Source organism: Artemia franciscana, unplaced genomic scaffold (genome assembly GCF_032884065.1).
Source record: "Artemia franciscana unplaced genomic scaffold, ASM3288406v1 PGA_scaffold_36, whole genome shotgun sequence".
In the NCBI taxonomy this organism is placed as follows: domain Eukaryota; kingdom Metazoa; phylum Arthropoda; class Branchiopoda; order Anostraca; family Artemiidae; genus Artemia; species Artemia franciscana.
The window spans coordinates 1,217,455-1,239,318 of record NW_027062672.1 but is presented as its reverse complement, the minus strand read 5'-3'; the positions used below and the strand labels follow the sequence as shown (position 1 = coordinate 1,239,318).

The 21,864-nt window shown below is 35.7% G+C and overlaps 1 protein-coding gene across 7 annotated transcripts in view; it reads left to right on the top strand.

Annotated features, from left to right (window-relative positions):
* The window catches only part of LOC136041753 (lysosomal cholesterol signaling protein-like), a 154,713-nt gene that overhangs the window by 77,087 nt on the left and 55,762 nt on the right, over positions 1 to 21,864 (top strand). For all 7 annotated transcript variants that reach the window (XM_065726510.1, XM_065726512.1, XM_065726513.1 and 4 more), the window contains 3 exons: positions 4,203 to 4,339; positions 7,078 to 7,197; positions 16,649 to 16,818. In XM_065726510.1, coding sequence (XP_065582582.1) covers positions 4,203 to 4,339; positions 7,078 to 7,197; positions 16,649 to 16,818 — 427 coding nt within the window. The remainder of the gene's footprint in view (positions 1 to 4,202; positions 4,340 to 7,077; positions 7,198 to 16,648; positions 16,819 to 21,864) is intronic.

Sequence of the window (21,864 nt, the reverse complement as noted above, 5' to 3'; positions counted from 1 at the left end):
CAATGTACATTACAGACTGTATATTTGTACATTAGGGGAGGGGATATACTTTTATGAATGAAATAAGTACTGCAGCCTATGTATTTATAATTGTTCTAAAGTAGTTTTCAGACTTGTTGGCAGCAATTTTCTCATAAGGATCAGGATGTCACTTTAAAGGTTCCTTTAAGGACTAAAATAGTGGAAAAAAACTATATTTGTCATACATTTATGGTGTTAGCAGTTACTAGATTTGTAAAGATAATTGAGTTGAAAACCCAATGATATATTTTTTTTCATATCTGATTTCTGCTCTATAATTAACCTTAACACCAGGAATATGTTTTCAAGGTCATATCTCTTTGCATTTTCTGTTTCTAATGCTTAGAAATTTGCATAATTAATGTGTCTATAACTATATTATCTTTAAACAACAATTTTTTCCTTAATTTTGGTTTGAGTCTACTTTCTTTGAATTCAGACTTGGAAAATAAAAACACTTCTGCTGATTTGAGGGTAAATTGATGTTAGAGGACAGGAAAAAAGATATATACCTATCAAATACCGCCCTTACTTTGGTTAAATTACCTTATTACAATAGGTTTGTGTTTGTAGTGAGCTTTCACTGCTTGCTCACTTGTTGTATATAGTGGTTTTTCTCTTGTAGGTGCTTAGATAAGATAAGATATTTATTTCAAAAAAAATCTATCACAAGCCCACAAAGGGCCAAATTTGGACTCCAGAGTCAACAAATTGTATTGTTGCACTAAAACTGGCAAAAATGCAAAAACAGCTGCAAAAAAATGAATAATCTTTTATGAGTTGATGATTAAACTATAAGAAGTCAAAAAGATAAAAATTGGTCAAACTTAACTTAACAAGTACAAGTCAAAGAAAGAATCAAAAGGGACATTAAAAAAGGGGAGGAGGGGCAGAATAAGTAAATAAATACAAAAAAGAACAGGATGTATATATATATATATATATATATATATATATATATATATATATATATATATATATATATGAATTAAAAGGGACACTAAAAAACTGTCAACAACTTAACTGCATAAAGTCAATTAAAGAGTTCAAAAGATAAAAAATGATCAAAAAAGGGGGGAGAAGCAAAAGTAAGTGAATAAACACAAAAAAAGAGAACAAAATATAAAATATATGAAAACTAAAAGGGAAACTAAAAAACAGAGCAGAGAAACAAGCAAACAAGTGCAAAAACCTGGGCAGCACCACCAGCCAATAAAAAAAAATGAGAGAGAAAAAAAGGAGAAACTAGTGGGATATTATATTCATTTTTTATGTGATGAAGAGGACAAAAGTTTTTTCACATCTGGAAGTAACACAGTGAATGGAGGACAAAATAGGGATGGCCTCAGAAACAGCTTGAGGCAGTCGTAATCTGGATGGGGAGTGATATTTGGGGAAAATACTTGCCATCTGAGGTTTTATTACTGTATTTTTTTTCCCCAAATAGAGGCACAACAAATTCCTCCTTTGGTCATGGGTTTCCAAACTTGCTTTCTTAAGAGCAGAGAGTATTACTCTCTGCTTGCTGAGGGTACCTTGCTGTCTTTGAAAATTATTTGCAAAGCTCTTTTTGGATTGATTCAATTTTTTCTGATTCTTTGCAAGAGATACCAGGGTGCCAAACTGGACAAGTATGTTTGAGATGCAGGTGAACCAAAGACGTGCAAATCCTTAAGGAATGGGAAGGGGGGTGTTACATTTATTTAGAAGCTTAAGGAGGGTGATAGACGCATTAGCTCTATGGATGATGTCTTTAATGTAGATATCCTGCATTAAATTTGAAGAAATTGCAACACCAAATAGTTTAAATGAGGTCACAGAAATTTCAGGAGGGATAGGATTCAGAAAACAGGGCAAGTATTTGAGGAAACAAATCAGCATTATCATGGACTTAGAGGTGTTCACTTTCATGTCTATGTCCAAGGCCTCATCTCCAATTCCATTGAGGATATTTGTAGGGTCACTTGATAAATTTATGAAGCAAGTTTCAACAACCATTAGGTCATCAACAAATTTCCATTGGTCAGGAAATTCCTTTGTGAGGCTGTTAATCATGACTGAAAAAGGAGGGGACCTAGGAGAGTACCTTTGGGTATGCCATTATGGCTTAGGTTTAAAATAAATAATTTCCTTTAATACCATTTAATTTTTTTCCAAATATTACAGAAACTACTGTTAAAATTCCCCCATAGCCCCCTTATTGGCCAGATGCTACAGTAAACTGCATACAAAATTTTTGTCAATTTTTCTTGTTAAATTGGCTTTATTTGGCATAATGAGTCAGTTGTTGATGAGAAGTAGGTTCAAAAAGTATTGTAGTCTTACAAAATCAACAAAATTGTGTGCAGAACGTAGGATTCTATCAGGGCCCATTGGGGGGGGGGGGGCTGGGATACAATTATGACAGAAATGTTTTTGATGAGCATTGGATAGGGAATCAAGTTCTTTTTGTCTATTTGAATGCTGTCCTGAATGTGTCCCAATTTTTTTTTTCAAATTTGCCTTATTTGACATTATGAACCAACTATTGTTGATGAAAAATTAATGAAAAGTAAGGGAGTAAAATGGTGTATTAATTCTTTGTCTGTCTGATTCATATCCTATTACAAGTTTACCAGTAGGTACTGACTTCAGTAGCATTTAAGCTGTATTAGGATTTTTATCTTTTTGATTTATTTTAAGATATATTCTTCCAAATTCTTTAGGGCTTATAAATCGGATTTAAGAAAGTTATGATGCTCAATACTCATTTATTGAGCTTAGTTTGTACTCTAGATCTATTTTCAGAATCGTTATTTTTGTTGCACAAACTTTGTTCAAGTTCATCAAAGGTCAATACCCTTTAAAAGGAGAAGAAATAAATTAAGATATCCTAAAAGGCTTTCCAAAAGTTATTTAACCTCTGGTTACATTCCTGAAAGTTTTGTTTACCTTACTCTTCTTAAAGTTTTAATATAGCCTACCATAAGACTAACTCCAATGCTTCGATTGCAATATAGAATTTTAAAATCTAAAGAAATCTAAGCTCAAATTTTGCTGAGTTCCAATTCAAGAGCCTACCTCTGGGCATGCAGCCCACATTTTTGAAACCTGTTTTTTATTAAAAAGAAAAGACAGGTATGTTTTATAAGTTGAAAATGTAAGAAGCTATTTGGAATAAAAATGGTGAAATTGCAGTTTAACAGATTTATGCTTTGCTGGAGAGGTGTTGAGCTAGTTGGCTGAAACTTTCTTAAATAGACATGCAGCCTAATGTAGGTTCTATAAAATTAGGTTCCTAATTTTATCACCACCCTAATAAGGCTCAACAGTTTTTGCAAGTGTTGGTCAAGTCTGAACTGTGAAAGGGAAAAAAGGAAAAACACTCAAAGATGACAAATAAAAGTCCTCAGCATAAGAAGTTTTGGAAAGACTGTCATCATATTCTTCTGTATTCACCAGTGGAACTACAACTTAAAATGAGAATATGACTGACACTTATCATCTGGCATTGTGAAATTAACATCAAAATATAAACCTGAAGGTCTACTTATAATGGCTAACCACCAATACAACTGTTAGTTCTCCATTAGGCAAGGTTAATGTCATATGTTAGAACTGGCAGCACCATATATCTTACTAAAGACCAGAAAAAAGTATGTATACCTAATGTCATGCACAACACCAGAAGATATGTTTGCCCCCCAGACCCAACTTAAGTATTATTAATCGCTTTCTCTTTCTTTATTTTTCAAATAAGTTGCCTATTCCATGCATTTGCCCCTACCCCCTCTGAAATAAATTCTCATACACATACATGATTTATATATATATTTCTTTGAAATTGGGTTTTGTTTTTGGCTTCCTGAGTTTGCTTATTCAAACTTACTTTTAGTTATCAAATTTTTTAACAGCAAGTAAGTCAATCCATCATTCATTTGAATTACATAAGGAATGGGTTTATCATGGGAACTAGTCTGAATTGATTCTTTTGCATGGAAAATGGCTCTGTAATGGAGTATAATTTATAGTCCCATTCCTGCACCTAAAATCGATTTTTCTGTGAGCTAGAAATGCCTTCTCCAAGATTACCTGGCAATCTATCAAATACCAACTGTTAAGGCAGAGGGGGTTAAATCAGTACCCCCTCCCAAATTGTCTCTCCTTTGACCTATGGAATATATCATTATTTTTTTTTCTAGGTTGTGGAAATGTTTGCACAAGAGGAAAACATGACATTATTAGATGCAAGCAATAGAAATGATGCAAATCTAAGTGATGTAGAATTGGATAAACTATATCCAGCTATCATAGAATGCTTTATTGTCATTCTTCTTGGGTAAGGTTAAATTTCATTTATTTATGGCTAAAAGATGATATTTGCCACTGTTATGGACTTTATGTCAGAGTGTCCATTCTGCCTTTATCTTGTCTCTTTTTCTGTTTGTTTTAGTGCTATTTTTCCTCTGTTATTTTTTTGGTAAATGTTTACTCTTTCCCTTCTGTGATATCTAACTACATTGTTTCAGGTCAAATAGGCCTACTGGAGAAAGTATTTGGTAAGTGGACAAAACTAAGATTACTTAAACCCAAAAATATATTTCTATCATCTGTAATGTCTATAATTATATGTTTGAAAGCCAGAGTTGGACCATTGTTTAAAGGCTTTTATACTGAAGAACTCTTTTTTGTTTGTTTGTTCACAATTTGAAAATTATTGTAAATTTAAAAATGGAGAAAATGGTAGAAACAGGGCATATTGTACCAATATCAAGATTGGGAAGTGGTAATGGGTCTGAATTCCTTCTCCTACAAATTTGACTGAACATGGTGACAATAGTCATTTCATTGAAAAAGAATATAGAAAAATTCCTAAAAAAGTTTATTAAATTTCAAAGTAAATATATAAACAAGCAGGGATAAGGGGGTTGTTTAAATGCCAGAAGAAAAACATGAAGAAGTACTCAGAAATATTTAAGAATTGGAGTATTGAAAGCGTTCTTGGATTTTACGCCTTCTCTGAAGCCACAGACTCTTATGATACCCCACTCTTAAGATTATGCTTGTATATACCCCTAACCATAGGGGTTAATTAAGTGAGAAGAATTAAAAATGGAATAGTTGTGGGCAAGTCAAGTCATGGCTAATTGTAGAAAAAGCCAAGACAGATAGTCAAAATAAGTTAGAAGAAAACACGGCATTAATTTTCCCCCCTTTATTGCCGTTGTTATCATCCCCCACTTATGCTACACCTCTCATGCATGTCACTCCACAATTCCGAACTAGAGTCAACCTGTTGGAGGGTCTCCCCAGGGAACACACGCTGGTTCTACCCATATAATGGAAAATTTTCGACTATACTTGAAAATTTTCAACCTGTCAACCTGTTGGAGGTTCTAGCCGGCTCATTCACGCTGGGGGAGTCATCCATGAAAATGTACCAATGGGGGACAAGGATTTTTCAATTTTTTATGATAAGAAAATATAAAAAAAGCACTTTCAAAAATCTAGAAGAGGGGTAAAAAAAAAATAGAGGAAATCTTCCCTCCAAATATTTTCCTACTTGACAAAAGATACTCTCAAATAGAGTTTGTTGGTAATACTGCCTCTCTGTGGCCTCTGATGAGTGGTATAATTTTATATTTTTATTTTAGATAAGGTGGGACTTAATATTTATTAAAAAAAAAACAAGTTTTTTCTACTGAAAGTAAGGTGCAACATTAGAACTTAAAACAGACAGAAATTATTACGTATATGAAGGGGTTCGCCCCCTTGTCAATACCTCACTCTTTAAGCTAAAGTTTGTATTTGGTTTCAAATAATAATGACCCCTGAATCATAAAGGCTGTTTCATTTAAAGAAATAGCTCTTTTGAAAGTTCTAAAAAAAACTTCTTTTCTGTTCGTTTTAAGTTTTAATGTTGCTCTTTACTTTCTGTTGAAGAAACTTGTTTTTTTACTTAATTTCTGATCGTTTTTTAAATAAGACTTGGAAATCTCAGGCTTCCTTCGGGGAAAAATTCTCTTCCCCCATCCTGCCACGTAGCCGCCTCCCCCTTACCCCCAGCAGAAAAAAATCCCCCCTGAAAACGGCTGTATGCTTCCTAATAACCAATATTACATGTAAAGAATGGGCAAAGTTCATAACTTGCAACCCTTCCCCCAGGGACTCTGGGGATTCAGTTATCCTCTAAAACATATTTATAATGATTTTTTGACTAAGCTGAACAGAATAGCCATCTCAAAATTTTGACCTGGTGATATTGGTAAAAATGAGCCTGGGAGGGGGCCTAGTTGCCCTCAAATTTTTGGACACTTAGAAAGGGCACTAGAACTTTTAACTTTCGTTTGAATGAGCCCTCTTGGATTCTAGGACCACTGGGTCGATACGGTCAGCCTGGAAAAAAAAAACAAATGAAAATGCATCTGTGATGTTTCTTCTGGCAAAAAGCAAAAATTCCACATTATTGCAGATAGGAGCTTGAAACCTCTATAGAAGGGTTTTCTGGTATGCTGAATCTGATGGTGTGATTTTCATTAAGATTATGTGAATTTTTTCGGAAATAAGGCAAACTTTCTCTGGCTTTTAACTTTTGATCAGTAATACTAAACTTGATAAAACTTATATGTTTGAAATCAGCATAAAAATCCAATCCTTTGATGTATCCATTAGTATCAAAATACTGTTTTTTAGAGTTTTGGTTACTATTGAGCCGTGTTGCTCCTTACTTACAATTCCTTACCACGAACAGGTTAATTTTCATTTATATATTATTAGGCCTTTAGAAAAGAACTCTAGAAATTAACTTCTTTTGTCTTCTAAAGAAAAATCACGAAGTTTTACTTTTGAGTCTGTATTTATTGAGATTTCAAAGGTTGAAAATGGTTTATTTAAGTTGATCTGAATTAATAATTGCTCTCAAGTGTGAATTAGTTAGTACCAAGCATTATAGGGAGCTCGGTTGGATTGAAACACAAATTTAGTTTCTTTTGGTAGTTTTTTAGTTTCAATTTTATTTAATTGTTGTTTGTTCTATGTTTGTTCATGTAGTTCTATTTTTTTTTTTATTTTTTTTAGTTTCATTGCTGGAAAAATGAATGTATTCTCAGATACAGAAAGCCGGGGAATTAGTACGTTTTGTGGAAACTTTGCTCTTCCCTCCTTGATATTCATGTCTATGGCAACCCTGGATTTTAGGTAAATGTACATTTCTATACCTTTCATTTGTTCTCACTTTCACATCTTTTATTATGTTTTTCTCCTTCTTGGTTCTATTTTAGGCCTTGAATTTGGATATTAGTTTTTTTTTGTGTTTCTTTTTGAATGGATAGAACCTTGTTTTGAAATGTTTGGCTAGTGTTTGGTCCTGGCAATCATAGGTAAAAATATGTTAGGAAATTTATTGTCCTGTAAAGTTGAGCACCTGCTGTAGTGCTCATTTAATTGAGCCCATTAACTACTTTGAGCAAAATCAATGGATTATAGGATAAATCAATATTGGAAAGAAAAGCTGCCAGTTCTATTCTGGAAATAATTATCTGCTTAAGAGACTGGTGCATAACAACTTTGTATTTCAAACTTTCCAACACCAACTTTATATTTGAGCCGGTATTACCACTAGGTTTTTCTTTGAGATGCCAGGTGGTAGTCAGGGCTTACCTAGAGGGTCGAGTGGCCACCTCCTCACATAGGGTACGTGGGAAACAATTGAGTAGATTTTGACTGTTGTGGCCAAGCTGCACTTGCCAAATTTGTCGAATGGAAATTGGGCAACGTGATTTATTGAAATTGTCTTGGAGAATCTGCCGAAATTTATCAACAATTTTTCGCTTGCTGGTAAAATATAGAGTCACAACCTATGATTGCGACCCCCACGCATAATCTGACTGAATGTTTTATGCATAAAAACAACAAAGCATAGCAAGATTCCTCTGGTTGATTCCTCTAAATTTCTGTAATATTCAAGCTACCTTCGAGTTTGATTCAGTTTTGATCTTAGATTTATGCTTTTCTGTTTTGTGACCAAGCTAATGCACTTATGTTTTGACTTCAGGCATATCTAAGTCGCTTTAGGCATGGGACAGTCCAATTGAGATTGTTCAACTGTGAGTTTCTGGAATTCTAGAGTTTCGAAATTAGGAAAATCAGCTCATAGTTAGCCTAGTCGGCAAAAAAAAAAAAAAAAAAAAAAAAAAAAAAAAAAAAAAAAAAAAAAAAAAAAAAAAAAAAAAAGGGAGAGCGAGAGCAATAACAAATTCTGTGTATGATTATATGCCTAGTTGAAGCCATCGTATCTAGCCTTGATACCTTTCTTCACTTCTTACTGATGGATAGGGAGGAAAAATTAAAAAAATGAGCTAGTTATGTTCTGACTTTATCTTGAATCTCACCAGGGGAGTTTAGGAACAAGCATAAAGTTTCGTATTTTCGAAATCCCATCAGAATTGTGCGATGCCTTGCCACTTCTGTGAAAAAGTTCAATCTGGCTATGGTGATTCCTACTACCTTAATAAAAGAGAAATATTTCACGTCTAAGACGAAATTAGCCAAGACCACCACGTGGCGTTCAGCCACGGCTCACCAGTATCTCAAAATATTGCATTTATAGTATTTGAAGCAGATTCAGTTGGCCAAAGTGAAATGTAACGCGTTGCGAACAAATCAAAAGCACAACGAAAATAATGAAATGGGTGGGCTGAAGGTCAAAAACCTGTCAGTTTTAAGTGAAAAACTTTTTTATTTTCTCCTTTTAGCAATGTGCAATCAAAGTCAGCATATAGGCTAACAGTATTGTAGACTTTCTGCCGGCATGTTCATCATGGGGTATTTCTGATAAAACACTTGAAAGTTGCGGTAAAATGTTTATAACATTAGTTGGAAATTTCTTAAAACTCCAACAAAATAATGGAAATGTACAGTAACATCTCCAGATATTATAATAAAATTCTGAATAATACCGCCGTTCTCCTTCCCCCTTCCCGCAAGGAACATGCCGAGTACCGGTGGTTGCAGCAGGAGGTTTGAAATAGAATCCACTCTGATTCTATGCCTTGCTCTTGTCTCTGCTAGGTACTTTCGCCTCCAATTCGGTAATCCCTTATTTGAAAATTCACCTATATAATTGTAAGTATACAAACTTTCAGCCAATCAGTAATCACCAGCTCTAGAAATATCTGCGTGACGCTATGCAAGGATATTTGGAGCTTGAATCTAATCAAGTGCTTCTTATTTTACTGACAGTAGTAGCTCTAATTAAAATGATGATGAATAAGTTGTTTCTGAAGGATTTTTTGGGTTGGGATTTACCCCCCAAATTGTGTGCTGGGGGGAAAGGAGGCAAACTTTTATCTACAGTCCTCACAAAAGATTATATGATATGTTCTTTTTTATATACCTGTTCTCGACATGCTCTGTTGCTGGTTGGATGATAATTTGGATGATGAACTATAATTAGAAGTTGATTGTCCTGACAAGACGATAAACGATTATAGTTGAAAAATGAACGAAAAAAGAAAAGAAAAAGAAACTGTTTCACAACAAATTTGTTTTGCAACAATTGAAATGGTTATTGATGCGTACCGCAACAATTACAAACTTATCCAGGATTATAGAATGGCAAAAGTCGTTAGTGAAGTACCAAGGACAGTGAAACTGAAATCTGATCGTTTTAATTGTTTAAGTAGAAACTTACGCAATTATGTTAGTCTTAAAATTTAGGATTATTCGAGAATTTGATTTTTAATGGAAAAGAGCTCTATATGCAGTTTTTGTTTTTAGTGGGTGCAGTGGCGGTTCTAAGCCTGGGTAGGGGGACGGATATCCCCCCCCCTGTTTTTTTTTGACATCTTAAATTAAATTCTTTTTATTTTATATTTTCGAACTCCTATGGTATACATTGCCATCCCAGATTATGAGGCCTAAAACTGCTAGTGAGTGGGTGCCAAATTAAAATAATAAAAAAAAAAAATGTTGGAGAAAAGTCAACAGAAGGAGCTAAAATATACGGCACGAACCGGCTTAAAAAGGTTTAAGTTTTCCTTCGAATGTGAAGTTGTCCTTGGGAATCAATAGATTGTTGATGTTTGAATTTTTACGGATAATAAATGCTTGACAATAAATTAGGGACAATAAATGCTGATTTTCTTTTTCATTTTTCAACGGTGGGTTATTATTTTCACGGTTCCACGTGGCAACGCTAACGAAGATGTCGTACTACTCCACAAGATTCATAATTTTTAAACAACGAAGCAGGATTATTTAAGAGAAATCTTACAAAATCACGGTTTTCAGGTACGAATAGACCTAAAGTGGGTTGCTTTTGTTCTGATGTCCATGGTACTTCAGAGATTTTAAAAACCTTGCAAAAATCCCTTATGCTTAAATGCAAAAGAGGGCTAGTAACCGCAAAACAATTATTTCTATATAAATTTTATGCATCATTTCATGTTAAAGGAAATTTGACGTCAGTTTCACTAAGTATAAAAATTAAAAACAAAACGTATCTATGTAATTTTGATATTACATTACTAACTTAGGCTAAGGATAGAGAAAAATAGTAGGAGACAAATTTCAATGCTTAGTGTAGCGTTCTTTTAATTAATGGGCGGGGCCCGGTCATAAGAAAGGATTTAATGGGAGGGAATAAAGACTGAAAATTTTGAACAGAGTGAAAGAGAATTATTTGTAGTAAAGTTGGTCTTATGCAGCTTTGCACTGACTTGTTATTAGTTTATTAGCAGTAGCTTTATTATATAGTATGATTAGGGTGAGTTAGGATGAATTGAATGAGCTCATAAGAAAGGATTTAAAGAAATTTAGCCCTTTTGGGAGGGAGTAAAGACTGGAACTTTGAACAGATGTGGTTGGAAGACAAAAATGTGCAGTTGTGCTAGCCCTAAGTGGCTTTATGCTGTAATGAGTTGTTAAAAGTAGGAATAACAGCATCGTGTTAGAAAAACCACCTTCAGTCATTAGGCGTTTAGAAAAACTCTTAACATTAGTTAAATCTAAATGCACAAAATGTCGAATTTTGGTTAAATTTGGGTGATTTATATCTCATCTCCCTTTATTTCTTTTTCGTGCATTGAAAGTTAAAGATTCTTGTAAGTAGAAAAAGTATTGCACTGCAAAAAGTTACAGCATTTTTTTTCTTTCTATTTTTGGAATGAAAGCAGTTTATTCATAAACAATAAATATAACAAAACCTGAAGCTAGGCTTGTCGAGGTAAATAATCACCTCTCTAGGACAAATATAAATCAGCTGATGCAAGTTCACGATAATCCCCCCCCTCCCCCCTCGACAGAAAAAAACGAAACTTTTGGAGCTTTCATCTTCAATTCATCGAACAGAAAAAATCAATTTTTCTTTAAAATTCGTAAGTTGAAAAACCAGAAAACTTTTCACCCACTCTATTCTTAAACTCTAAAACAGTGATCTTTCAGTAGCCTTCAGAACTCACTCAGATTTGATTCCTGCAAGATATTCCGTGACAGACCATTCCAGGCACTAGAGCAAACATGACGTGCGTTAAAATATGAAGTAGTAAATATTCTACGGTTTCTAAACTTGCTTGAACTCCCTGTATTGTTCTCGTGTGCACACCGGCAAAAAATACCACAAAAGTACTTGTGAAACACTTTATTTTGGTTCTTGAACCATTAGTGCATTTAAAATTCCTCTAGACGTAAAAAGGAGTAATATCTTAAGTTCATCATATATGAAGCTGATTGAAGAACATTTACCATCACCTGCCATCACTGTCATCACTTTATTTTGAAGCCCCCTCAACTGATGCAGATGAGCTACGGCCGTAGTCGACCATACTGTAACACAGTACATTATGTGTGTGTACGCAAGTAAGAAATAATGTGTCCTTAGGATCTTAGGCGGGCAAATATGCATAAGTTTTTGTATCATTCCAAGAGTAATCCGAGGAAAAATGTGACATATATGATTCTTACAGTTAAGGCACTCACTAAGAGCAACTCCTAGAAACGTCACTGACTTGGCATGCATGATGAGACTTCCACTTAACTGTAACTGCTCAACATATGGATAATAGTTAGGACTTCTACTATACATGACAATGGAGCTTTTCTTGTGGTTTAACTTCACTTTATTGTGTCTCGTCCAGTTTTCAATGGATACGATACCACTTTTCAAAAGATATCAGCTATGAATCAGTATTAAAATCGTAACAATATTTTAAATAAAAAGTAAAATAAACTGACACTTGATTAAAAAAATACACGTTGAGATGTTTATACATTATCAAATATCAAATTAAAAAAGTATTGTTTTGTAATGTGAAGACATAATCGGAATCAATTACGGCAGATTTCCTGTGCAAATTACGACATAATTTTAGTGAAACGTGAGAGCTTAACAACATATACGACGACTTTCTGGATTCTAATTTTTTTTTGAGAAACCATGTTAAGATCCATAATCAACACATCTAACATAAGTTGTCAACGGTGCTTAGCACTGATCGTTTAGTTATATCTGTGTATTGATCAAAATGAAGAGCAAAGTCACACGCGGTTAGAAGACAAGCGACACCAAGAATCTGAGTGAGCCAAAAATGAAAATAAAGAGCAAACACACACATGGTTAGAAGACAAGGGATACCGTGATTCTGAGCGAGTCAAAAATGAAAAGGAAGAGCAAAGACAGGGGCAGTTAGAAGAACATCGATGTCGTTATCTTCGACACCAACAACATGTGGCACAAAGCCAAGTATATACGTACAAACATGACATAAACTCAGTAAGTGCTACATGTAAGTCATTTGGACCCTTCAACGTTGCTTTTGTCTCTCCACCACCACCACTGGTGTCATCAAATCATTGTTTCTACTAATAGTATTAGTGGTAGGTGTGCTTGCATTTTACAAGGTCGATTTAAAGTATTCTTATTCTTTTAATATTAGACTATCACGTTCCTTTAATTTCTTTAGAATCTGCCTACTGGTAATACGACTTTTCGATGAGTTTAATGTATTTAAAAAGCTATATAGATGATTATAACTTCAGGAAAGGTAGAAGACGTGTCGACCAAGTTTTTACTCTTAGGTTAATAATTGAGTTTTGAGTTTTTTCCCGGCCATGGAGTCTTGTGGGGGAAATCGTCTTGAAGTAATTTTTTGTTAATGAAATTTATTATTAAATAAAGAACTCAGAACTCAGATTGTCAAATGATAAAAGTCCTTTACGATGTAGCCATATCATATATTAAATCAAGTAGATTATAACTTTTCCCTTGACTTATAATTCGTTTTCCTTTACTACCAACTTGAACATGCTCACTTTCCACAAAATATGTTGAGACTCTTTTACTTAATTCACGATACGAGTGTTAGTCAGAGCGCCAGATTCTGTATCTCGCTTATTTCGATTAGTACCCTGCCGGAAGGTACAAAATTGTTAAGGGTGGATCCCGTGGTAGTCGACCATGCTGAAAAGGAATATCGTAGGGCGCATGTTCGCCGTTGGGGTGTTTCTGAGATATAGGCCAAAAACCCCGGATTTAGCTTATAATGGGGTTCGACGATTCTAAATTTGTTTTTACAGATAAGATTGGTCAAATCCAGTGCACCCTTACATCAATAGAAAGAAGAGACTTCGGGCTACACGAGTATGATTTGTGTTTGTAAAAAAAGAAAAAAAATAGTACACTTTTTACTGCAGTTAAAAAAAAATCAGATTTTCGTCAACAAATTTCTAACAGAAAAGCTAAAAACTCGAAATTTTTTCAAGATGAAGTATTTTTATTATGTTAAAAAAGAAAGCCCGTTTAACTCCGAACACATTGAGCTAAGAAAAAAAGTTTAAATTATTATATCTGGGGGGTCTACAACTTTTTTAGCGAGTGTACCCGATAATAGGAATTTTGTTTAGTAACCTTCTACCTAGCGGGAAGTAACGTGTTTTACTTGCCTTTCCTTCATGAAGCACCAAACAACCATGCAACAGTCGAAAAATCTCTGCAAACGTTCATGGCGATAAGTAAAGCTGTCGGATGTGACGATACGGTGGTCACGCAAAATCTCTTCATCTATCAGCTAGCACAGGGAGTGAAAAGTAAATACCCGGATGACTTCAAAAACGCAATCCTACCGATGGGAGGCTTCCACCTCCTGTTCAACTATCTAAAGGCAGTTGGTAAGATAATGGACAGCTCCAGACTCAAAGAGATTATAGTGCAGCCAAAGCTACTGCTTCCTGGTACTTGGGAAAAGGTATTTCAAGGGAAGGGCTACTACCAATCTATCAATGCCTACTGCATACTGTACGAGGTCTTGCTAGCCCTCTGCCGGGAGTCCCCAAAGCACAAAAAGACATATCGCGTCTGGACTAGCTGGATAGTGCCATTGAGTTATTCAGGACTTCATTGGCAAACGGTACTAAAGCGCGAACTGCACTTCAGGAGGCAAACGATACCTTAATCACTTTTGCTCCCATAATGAATGCCTTCGACACCCTGTGAAATGCGTCGCCCACGTTTGCTTTCTGGTGGCAGTTCTTGGAAATACTTGAAATAGCGATGCAATTCATTCATGCTGAACGAGACTGTGACTGGGAGTCTCATTTAACCGCAACTGCTCGGATGTTGCCATACTTGGTGGTGGCTGACCATCCTCAGTATACAAGATGTCTCATACAGTACCTATATGACATGCGAAGTTTACCAAAAACCTTTCCTGATGTACAGAGGAAGTTCATGAAAGGATACATCGCATTGAAGAGAACGCACACCAGGTTCACGGCCACCTGGTCCGATCAGATACTGGAATGTATAGTGAACAAGGATGCTTGAACATCTTCCGCAACAATCAACCAAGACATCCTCTGGCCGGAAAATGAGGACGGGGTTGTGCTGAAAAAGGTTGTGCAAAGTTGTGCTGTTGAACTGGCTAAGAAAAAAGGAGGACTTGCAGCTTGGCCAGCGACTTTGAAATCCAAAGAAACAACATCAGCTACAGTACACATCATTGACCTAATGTCCAAAATAAGGTCATATCAGCCTGCCAGGTTTGAAACAGTCAAATCCTTCGCGGAAAGATTGCTTCTATCGTTGCTTAATGATCTTCCAGTAGATATTCCTGAAGTCCACATTGTCGCAGATCGGTACGACGGGCTTTTTAGGAAGCTCACGGATACCGGAGAGTCGATCTCCTTGAAATCAGCATGCAGACTCCGACGAGGGAAAGGCAAAAACCTCCAGTTTTCCGCTCTTAGCACAATTGAAGAATGGGATGCTGTGCTTGCAAGCTCAGCGTCTAAAAGCTGGCTCCTCGAAATTTTGTATGAAACCTGGGAGCAGATGGGTGATCAGCTTCCGAACGCACTCAACCTTTTTCTCTCAGGTGGGTTCAAGGAGAGATTCAAAGTGTCTCTGGTCAAGCGTGGCTGTAGTCCAAATTTACCAGAACACTGTGACTACGAGAAATGCCTGTCCTCCAGTGACGGAGAGGCTGACCAACGGCTTATGACACATGCCAAGTACGCTAGCCGTTAAGCTTGTAGCATCGTTATGCATGCCAGCGACACAGACGTGGCAGTAGCCTGTGTTCATTTTTTTGAAGAGCTTTCAAGCTGAAGGACTGAGCGAACTTTTCTTGAAGTCCCCGACTTACATTATCCCAGTACACGAGCTGGCGGATGGAGTCCACTTGTCCAAAGAGGAGCAGATTATGTTACCGTTCGTTCACTGTCTGTCAGGTTGTGACACAACGAACTTTTTCTTTGGCGTCGGAAAAGCTTCTTTCTTAAACACGGCGGCGTCTCCAACTTTTGTCTCAAAAATGGTGTCTGTGACGGAGCGGATCAAGGATGCAGAAGGGAAACTTTCAGTCGACGCGTTTAGAGAAGTGCGACCTATCAAAATCGCTGGTCATTGAAATATACGGTAAACAGGTCTGATTCAATTCACTGGCCAGTGTAAGGGCTTACATTTGGTGCCCAAAAACAAATGGAAGAAGACTGCCACTTTCTGACGACACCTTCGAGCCATGCATACGAAGAACCATATTCGCTACATGGATAATCTTGTCGTCAGTACAGGCTTGGCCGAGCATTCCAGATCCACTCCTCCATGGATAGACGATGGCTGAAGGGGGAGTAGATGTGGTCGTCTCAAGCTGTAAAGAAGCATCAAGCCTGGAAGCTTACTGTAGATGCAAAGTGGAAGATGCAGGAAAGACTGTAGCTGCTCAGAAATGAAAGGATGCTGCAGCTTTTGCTCCTGCTGCAGAACGAGAAGGGCATGCAGGGAGTCTGGCCTTGCCCCATCTGAATTCTCAGAAGAAGAAAATGAGGAATATTTTTGAAAGTTTTATTTGATACCTTTTACTTTTAATTACAACAGGTCCCTAATCAGTTACAAGCTCTACAAGTTATGGCAAGACCGTCCAACCAATTCTAAGTAGTTTTGCCGCACAAACTAAAAAAGTTTGTAATGGATATAATAGATATATTAAAAGTTTATAATGGATATTTATAGCTTAGACAACCGCTCCAAATGTATTTTGAATTAATGTCATTGAAATTTTCAAGTCATGTTATATTGTTTTTTTCAAAATTTTTATCCAGAAGTCCAGATTTCACCTTAATTGCAAATTGTAACATTATAATTTTTTTCTTTCAGCACAATCAATTGGACGTTCCTATTGGCAATACTCGTATCAAAAATTTTAGTTTTTGTGTTTGTATCGGTCATCACCCTATTAGTGACAAAGCCCCATCATCTTGGTAAAGCAGGATTATATTCGATTTTCTGCACACAGAGTAACGACTTCGCTCTCGGATATCCAATAGGTTTGTTTGCTTCTCCTTTTCAAAGTTTTAGGCCGGCGCAAAGAGTATCGGTAACTTGTAAGAGTGGAAACTGGCACTAGTGGTGAAAAAAAAAATATCAGCACAGTCTAGCGTTTGCGACACATGGATTTTTTTGGAGCTTCATAATCATTATTCTGTCCGGAACTCAGATCAGAAACTTATTACTGACCTAATTTTCACCAGTTATACTTATTAAGTTAGTTGTTTTTATTATTACTCTGAAAAACCCGAATGTCGCCAAACGCTAGATGGCGTTGATGTTTTTTTCGACACTAGTGCCAGTTTTCACTCCTATAAGTTACGCATACTCTTTGGGCCTATGATTGTAGTGCACGGCATCTCTTGTGGCTTGGTTTTAAGTATGCAATTTGAAATAACTTTAATTCATGCGATAGTCTGAATTAAGACTATTAAGATGAATTAAGACACCTAGCTTGATTTTTTTTCGTTTTTTTTTTTGAGGTGGATGATTGTATATATTTTTTTTTCTCTTGTGTCGATTCTCCTAAAGCTTGGAATCCTTGCAAATGTTTTTATTATATGTTTTTTTTTTTATTTTTGTTTCTCCCTTGTTTTTTTCCTGGCCATAGAGCCTCACGAGAGAGACTATGTTGAAGGGTTTTTTTTGTTGTGAATCTATTGATTGAATAAATTGATTGATGGTGATTGCTATTGTCATTACAATTGTGATTCAGAGGTGATTATGACTAAAAGATAATGTGCAACTTGGCTGCATATCTGTTGAATTTGAGTTAGTCAAAGTTTGGGGAAATACAATTCAGGGTCAAAATAATAAATGCGACTCACAAAAGATCCAACGAAGCAGAGTAGAATATCGCTAGAAATTATATGAAGAAAATTACTTGGTCGAAAAACAAATAACCATTATAAATAACTAGTTATAATGATTGTAGCTAATTAGTATACATAGCAAAGAATAAGTTATCAGGAGTGGTAGTCGTGACTGAATAGTCATTGACTGAACATTCTCAAATTTTGAGCTTGGCTAAGTTCAAACGTATCCTAATTACAAAACACAAAAATTGAGGAAATGATATTTATGAAAATCTGTCTCCACATTTCAGAAGTTTGAAAACGATTAGTAGATCAGTCCTAACTTAGCATTGATAAAAGAAGTTGTCAAGTATTTTCCAAGACTTTCCACCGACTAGATCTCCCTAGTGAAATTTTGACTTTTGTCCCCCCCCCCACTAAAAAACCACATCAAAGAAATGATATACAAATTAAGGTGGCGTTCTGATTTTCATAAGGGCTCAGTCTTGTATTTATGATATGCAAAGGACAAGCAATGGATGACCAAGACCGGCACCAAACTATTTGCGCTGGGAGTACCAGAGAGAATAACACTGGAAAAATAAATACCCCTATAAATAAAATAAATGGAACTTTCTTTATCCCCAGTAAAATCTTGACCTTTGAACTCCCCACCCCCTAAAAATACAAAAGCAAATTTAAGTGACTTTTTAGGATTTTTATGAGGGTATATTCTTACATGTTTAAGAAACATCAAGGTTTAGTAACATATAACCAAGGCAGCAACCAAACGAACATTTGTGGAAGAAGTGCTAGAGAAAGAAGACTTCGGAAATGTAAAACTTTCAAAGCCAAGCAAGGAAGTATGATAACTGAAAAAATGGAATGAAAAAACGAACAAGGGAATTTCCAAAGACACTAGGCTAAGGAAAACAGGACAATATGATTTCCAAAGAAAATTGAATAAGAAAAACTTGGCAGTGGAATCTCCAGAAATGTAATATAAACGGACAATAAAATTTCCATTACATTTTTTTTCTAATTAAAGAGGAATTAAGACTATTTAGAATAAATCAGCTCGTTTGTATGGGGAAATTTAGCGACGGTCTTGCTTATTACGGCTGTTTAAAATCTGTGATGTTGGTCAGTTAAGAAATCACTATAGAATCGAATAGAATCGGTTTTATTTGCGCAATCTCTCGTAGTCATAAAACTAAATGGCGCTTGTGCTTACAAAAAAAAAGATTAAATCAAACGACAAAAAAATTTAGAAGACAAATAGGATAAAATCAACAATTGTTATACTTTGATACAAAGAAAGGGATGAATAAGTTGGAAAAACGATTTGTGCGTGAAGGAGGTGCTGCTAATCTGTCAATTTTCTTCGGCCTAGTACTTCGATGTTTCACTAAAACTGGTGGTAGTATCGATCTGTATTTATCACTTCTGAGAAGATATCGGCCAAATTCAAGGATCAAACTGAGACGACGCTCTTGAAGAGAGGTAATTTGTAAAGTGGATAATGCTAACTTGTATTCGGTAAAAGCATCGCACAATATTACTTTGACTGCTCTTTTTCGCATTGACTCAAGCTGGCCACTTAGGTAAATAGTGTTATTGACTTGTGGGCCCCATACGGGACATGCATACTCTAAAATTGGTCGGATTTAAGTGAGATAGGCTATCCTTAGTTGTGGCACTGAGAAACCAAATCGACGCATTAGTATGAGTGTCCGCATCGCACTATTTGCCTTTTTGATAATTGTATCGACATGAAGGCTGAAAGAGCAGTCGATGCTAAACTTGACACCAAGCACTACTGCCGAAGATTCACTAGGATAAGGAGGAGGAGGGCACACAAAGTCTCTCTTCAGGGGATTAAAGCGAAGGATTTTAGCCTTTCCTTCGTTGATTTGGAGGCTGTTCGCAGTACATTCATCTTTAAAGTTGATTATTTCATTACAGAATTGGGGGACAGCCTCAGACTTCTCAACAATGTACTTCAGTAGGACTGACAAGTCGTCTACATACTTAAATCTTTCTTCATAGCCGGAAAGGATGAAATTTATCACTGCCAAAAACAGTAGACTAGCGGAGTCGGTATCTCCTGGGAAAAGACTGTAAACGCGCTGATAGCGGGCTTGTAAAAAATTGATCACTAAAAGGAGAATATGTTTTTGCGCACCCATGGTGCGTAGATTTGTGATAGCTACGGAATGGCGAATAAGATCATTAGTTATTAAGGGGTATGTTCTCTCTGAAACCAGTAATTTGGGACAAGCTTGCAGCTATAGCTTGCACCAAAAGAACAATATACTTATACATTTCAAAATATTAGTCTCATATCTATTCATTCACCGAGCCAAAATTATGGTATTGCTTATAATTTTTTTTTGGGGGGAGGAGGGGATCTAAACCTGCCTATAAAATAGGAAATATTTCTCTTTATCAACGACGCTCAACCAACCTTAAGCGTGTTTTCAATCTAAGGAACCATATAGCAAATTCCAAGAGTATAACTCGGTTTATGGACAGAATTAAATCGCAGCTATTTAATAATAGCCAAATTGTCGTTTTTTGTTGATACGTTAAAATTGTAGGAGAGTAGAATAAAAGCATACCAAAGCTTGCATAGGGAATATAAACCTTAACACTAGTACGGGACTTATTTTGATAGTAAGAGGTAATGTTTAGTTTTGTTTTGTTACTATTATATGGAGATTTCAATGTTGTGTTTTCTTTTGTGACCGATTTGTTACTATGCCTATGTTATATTGTGCCAGCCTATTTCTTGGACAATTTTTCACTAACTCTTATTATCATACTGAAAATGCTAATAAGCTAGTAATTGAGAAGAAACATAGAGTGAAATCTAACCAAGTGTTTTATTTACGTGACTGTCGCCCTCTTGAATAGCCTCCTGGACAGCGTTAGGAGCTTTGAATCAATTTTTCGATTTAAGTCACAGGACAAAAGTTTTCTCCTTGCTCGTGGTGCAGGATGAGTGTTTTCCGTGTGAATATCATGGTTTAATTTTTATTCTTCTCCATTGTCTTTACGAATTAATTTATCGAGCCATTGTACAGAGGTCGTTCTGGGCACCAGTGCCCAGAGATTGAGTCCAACTTCGACCGAGCATATAAATCGAGTTTGATCCTTCTAAAATTGCTGTAATTCATAGAACTCGATAAAATAAATATAAAGATAGCTATTTTCCAACATTGTTAAAAGCCTTCTTACCTCGAAATATTGCACTATGTTTATTGTGGGGGAGCTTGTTTTAGGAATCTGCTCTATTAAAAGAACCCTACTCTTTTAAAGCTTTGAAAGATCATGTAATTTAATAATCGTTTCTGGTAAAATTTAAACGTTGAGATCATTATTGACCGCAACTTAATCTAGAGCACTTATCGTGTATTCGGAAATTTCTTGTTACAATTAAAATTAATTTCGGGTGGACTTGTTTCCTTAATAAGCGAATGGGCTAGTTATTATTATAATTCCTATATTCTTATGTCTGTATCGTTCTTCAATCTGTATCGTTCGTTTTTGCTTGTTCAATAATATATGGATCGATAAGATTTATTCATAATAAGTACGCATACAATAATACACTATACTAATCATCGCAAAGGCTCCTTGGCCTATATATTTAAAAATTAGCTAAGGTGTCCCAACCAGTAGGATTCCCACTTCCATGAAAGACAAAATGAAAATCGTAGAAAGTTTCCTAATATAGAAGAAGAGAGAGAAAGAAAAAAAAGGAAGGCCCACTTAAATTGACTCTTTGTTTAGTTTTTTTTTTTTGCCAAATCCTCCAACTGATTTTCCGTTGATTGAGTGGTTTTGTTGACAAGCTTTGGTTTTTCCTTCGAGTTGATTTCAAGCATGATTTTTGATCCAAGAAGGCATTTAATCAATGGGATAGTCAATTAAGCCAAATTTGACAGCGAAAAACGAGGTAGTAGAAAAACCAGGAGAAATCGCAGTATGAAAAAAAAGTCACTTGCGTGACTGGGAAACCGGAAATTATTAAACATTTCCTAGCCTCAAAAAAATAACGATAACACAAATCCATTAAATCTAAGTCCTTATTTGGCTTTTCCCGACAACATCATCAAACTGATCTTCTTTTGTGGGAGATGTGTTGTTAACAAACTTTGAACTTCCATTTTGGGGTGATTTCAAGCGTCATTTTTGATCCAAGATGGCTTGCAAAAAGGAGAATAGCCAAAAAAAAGTCAGACTAGA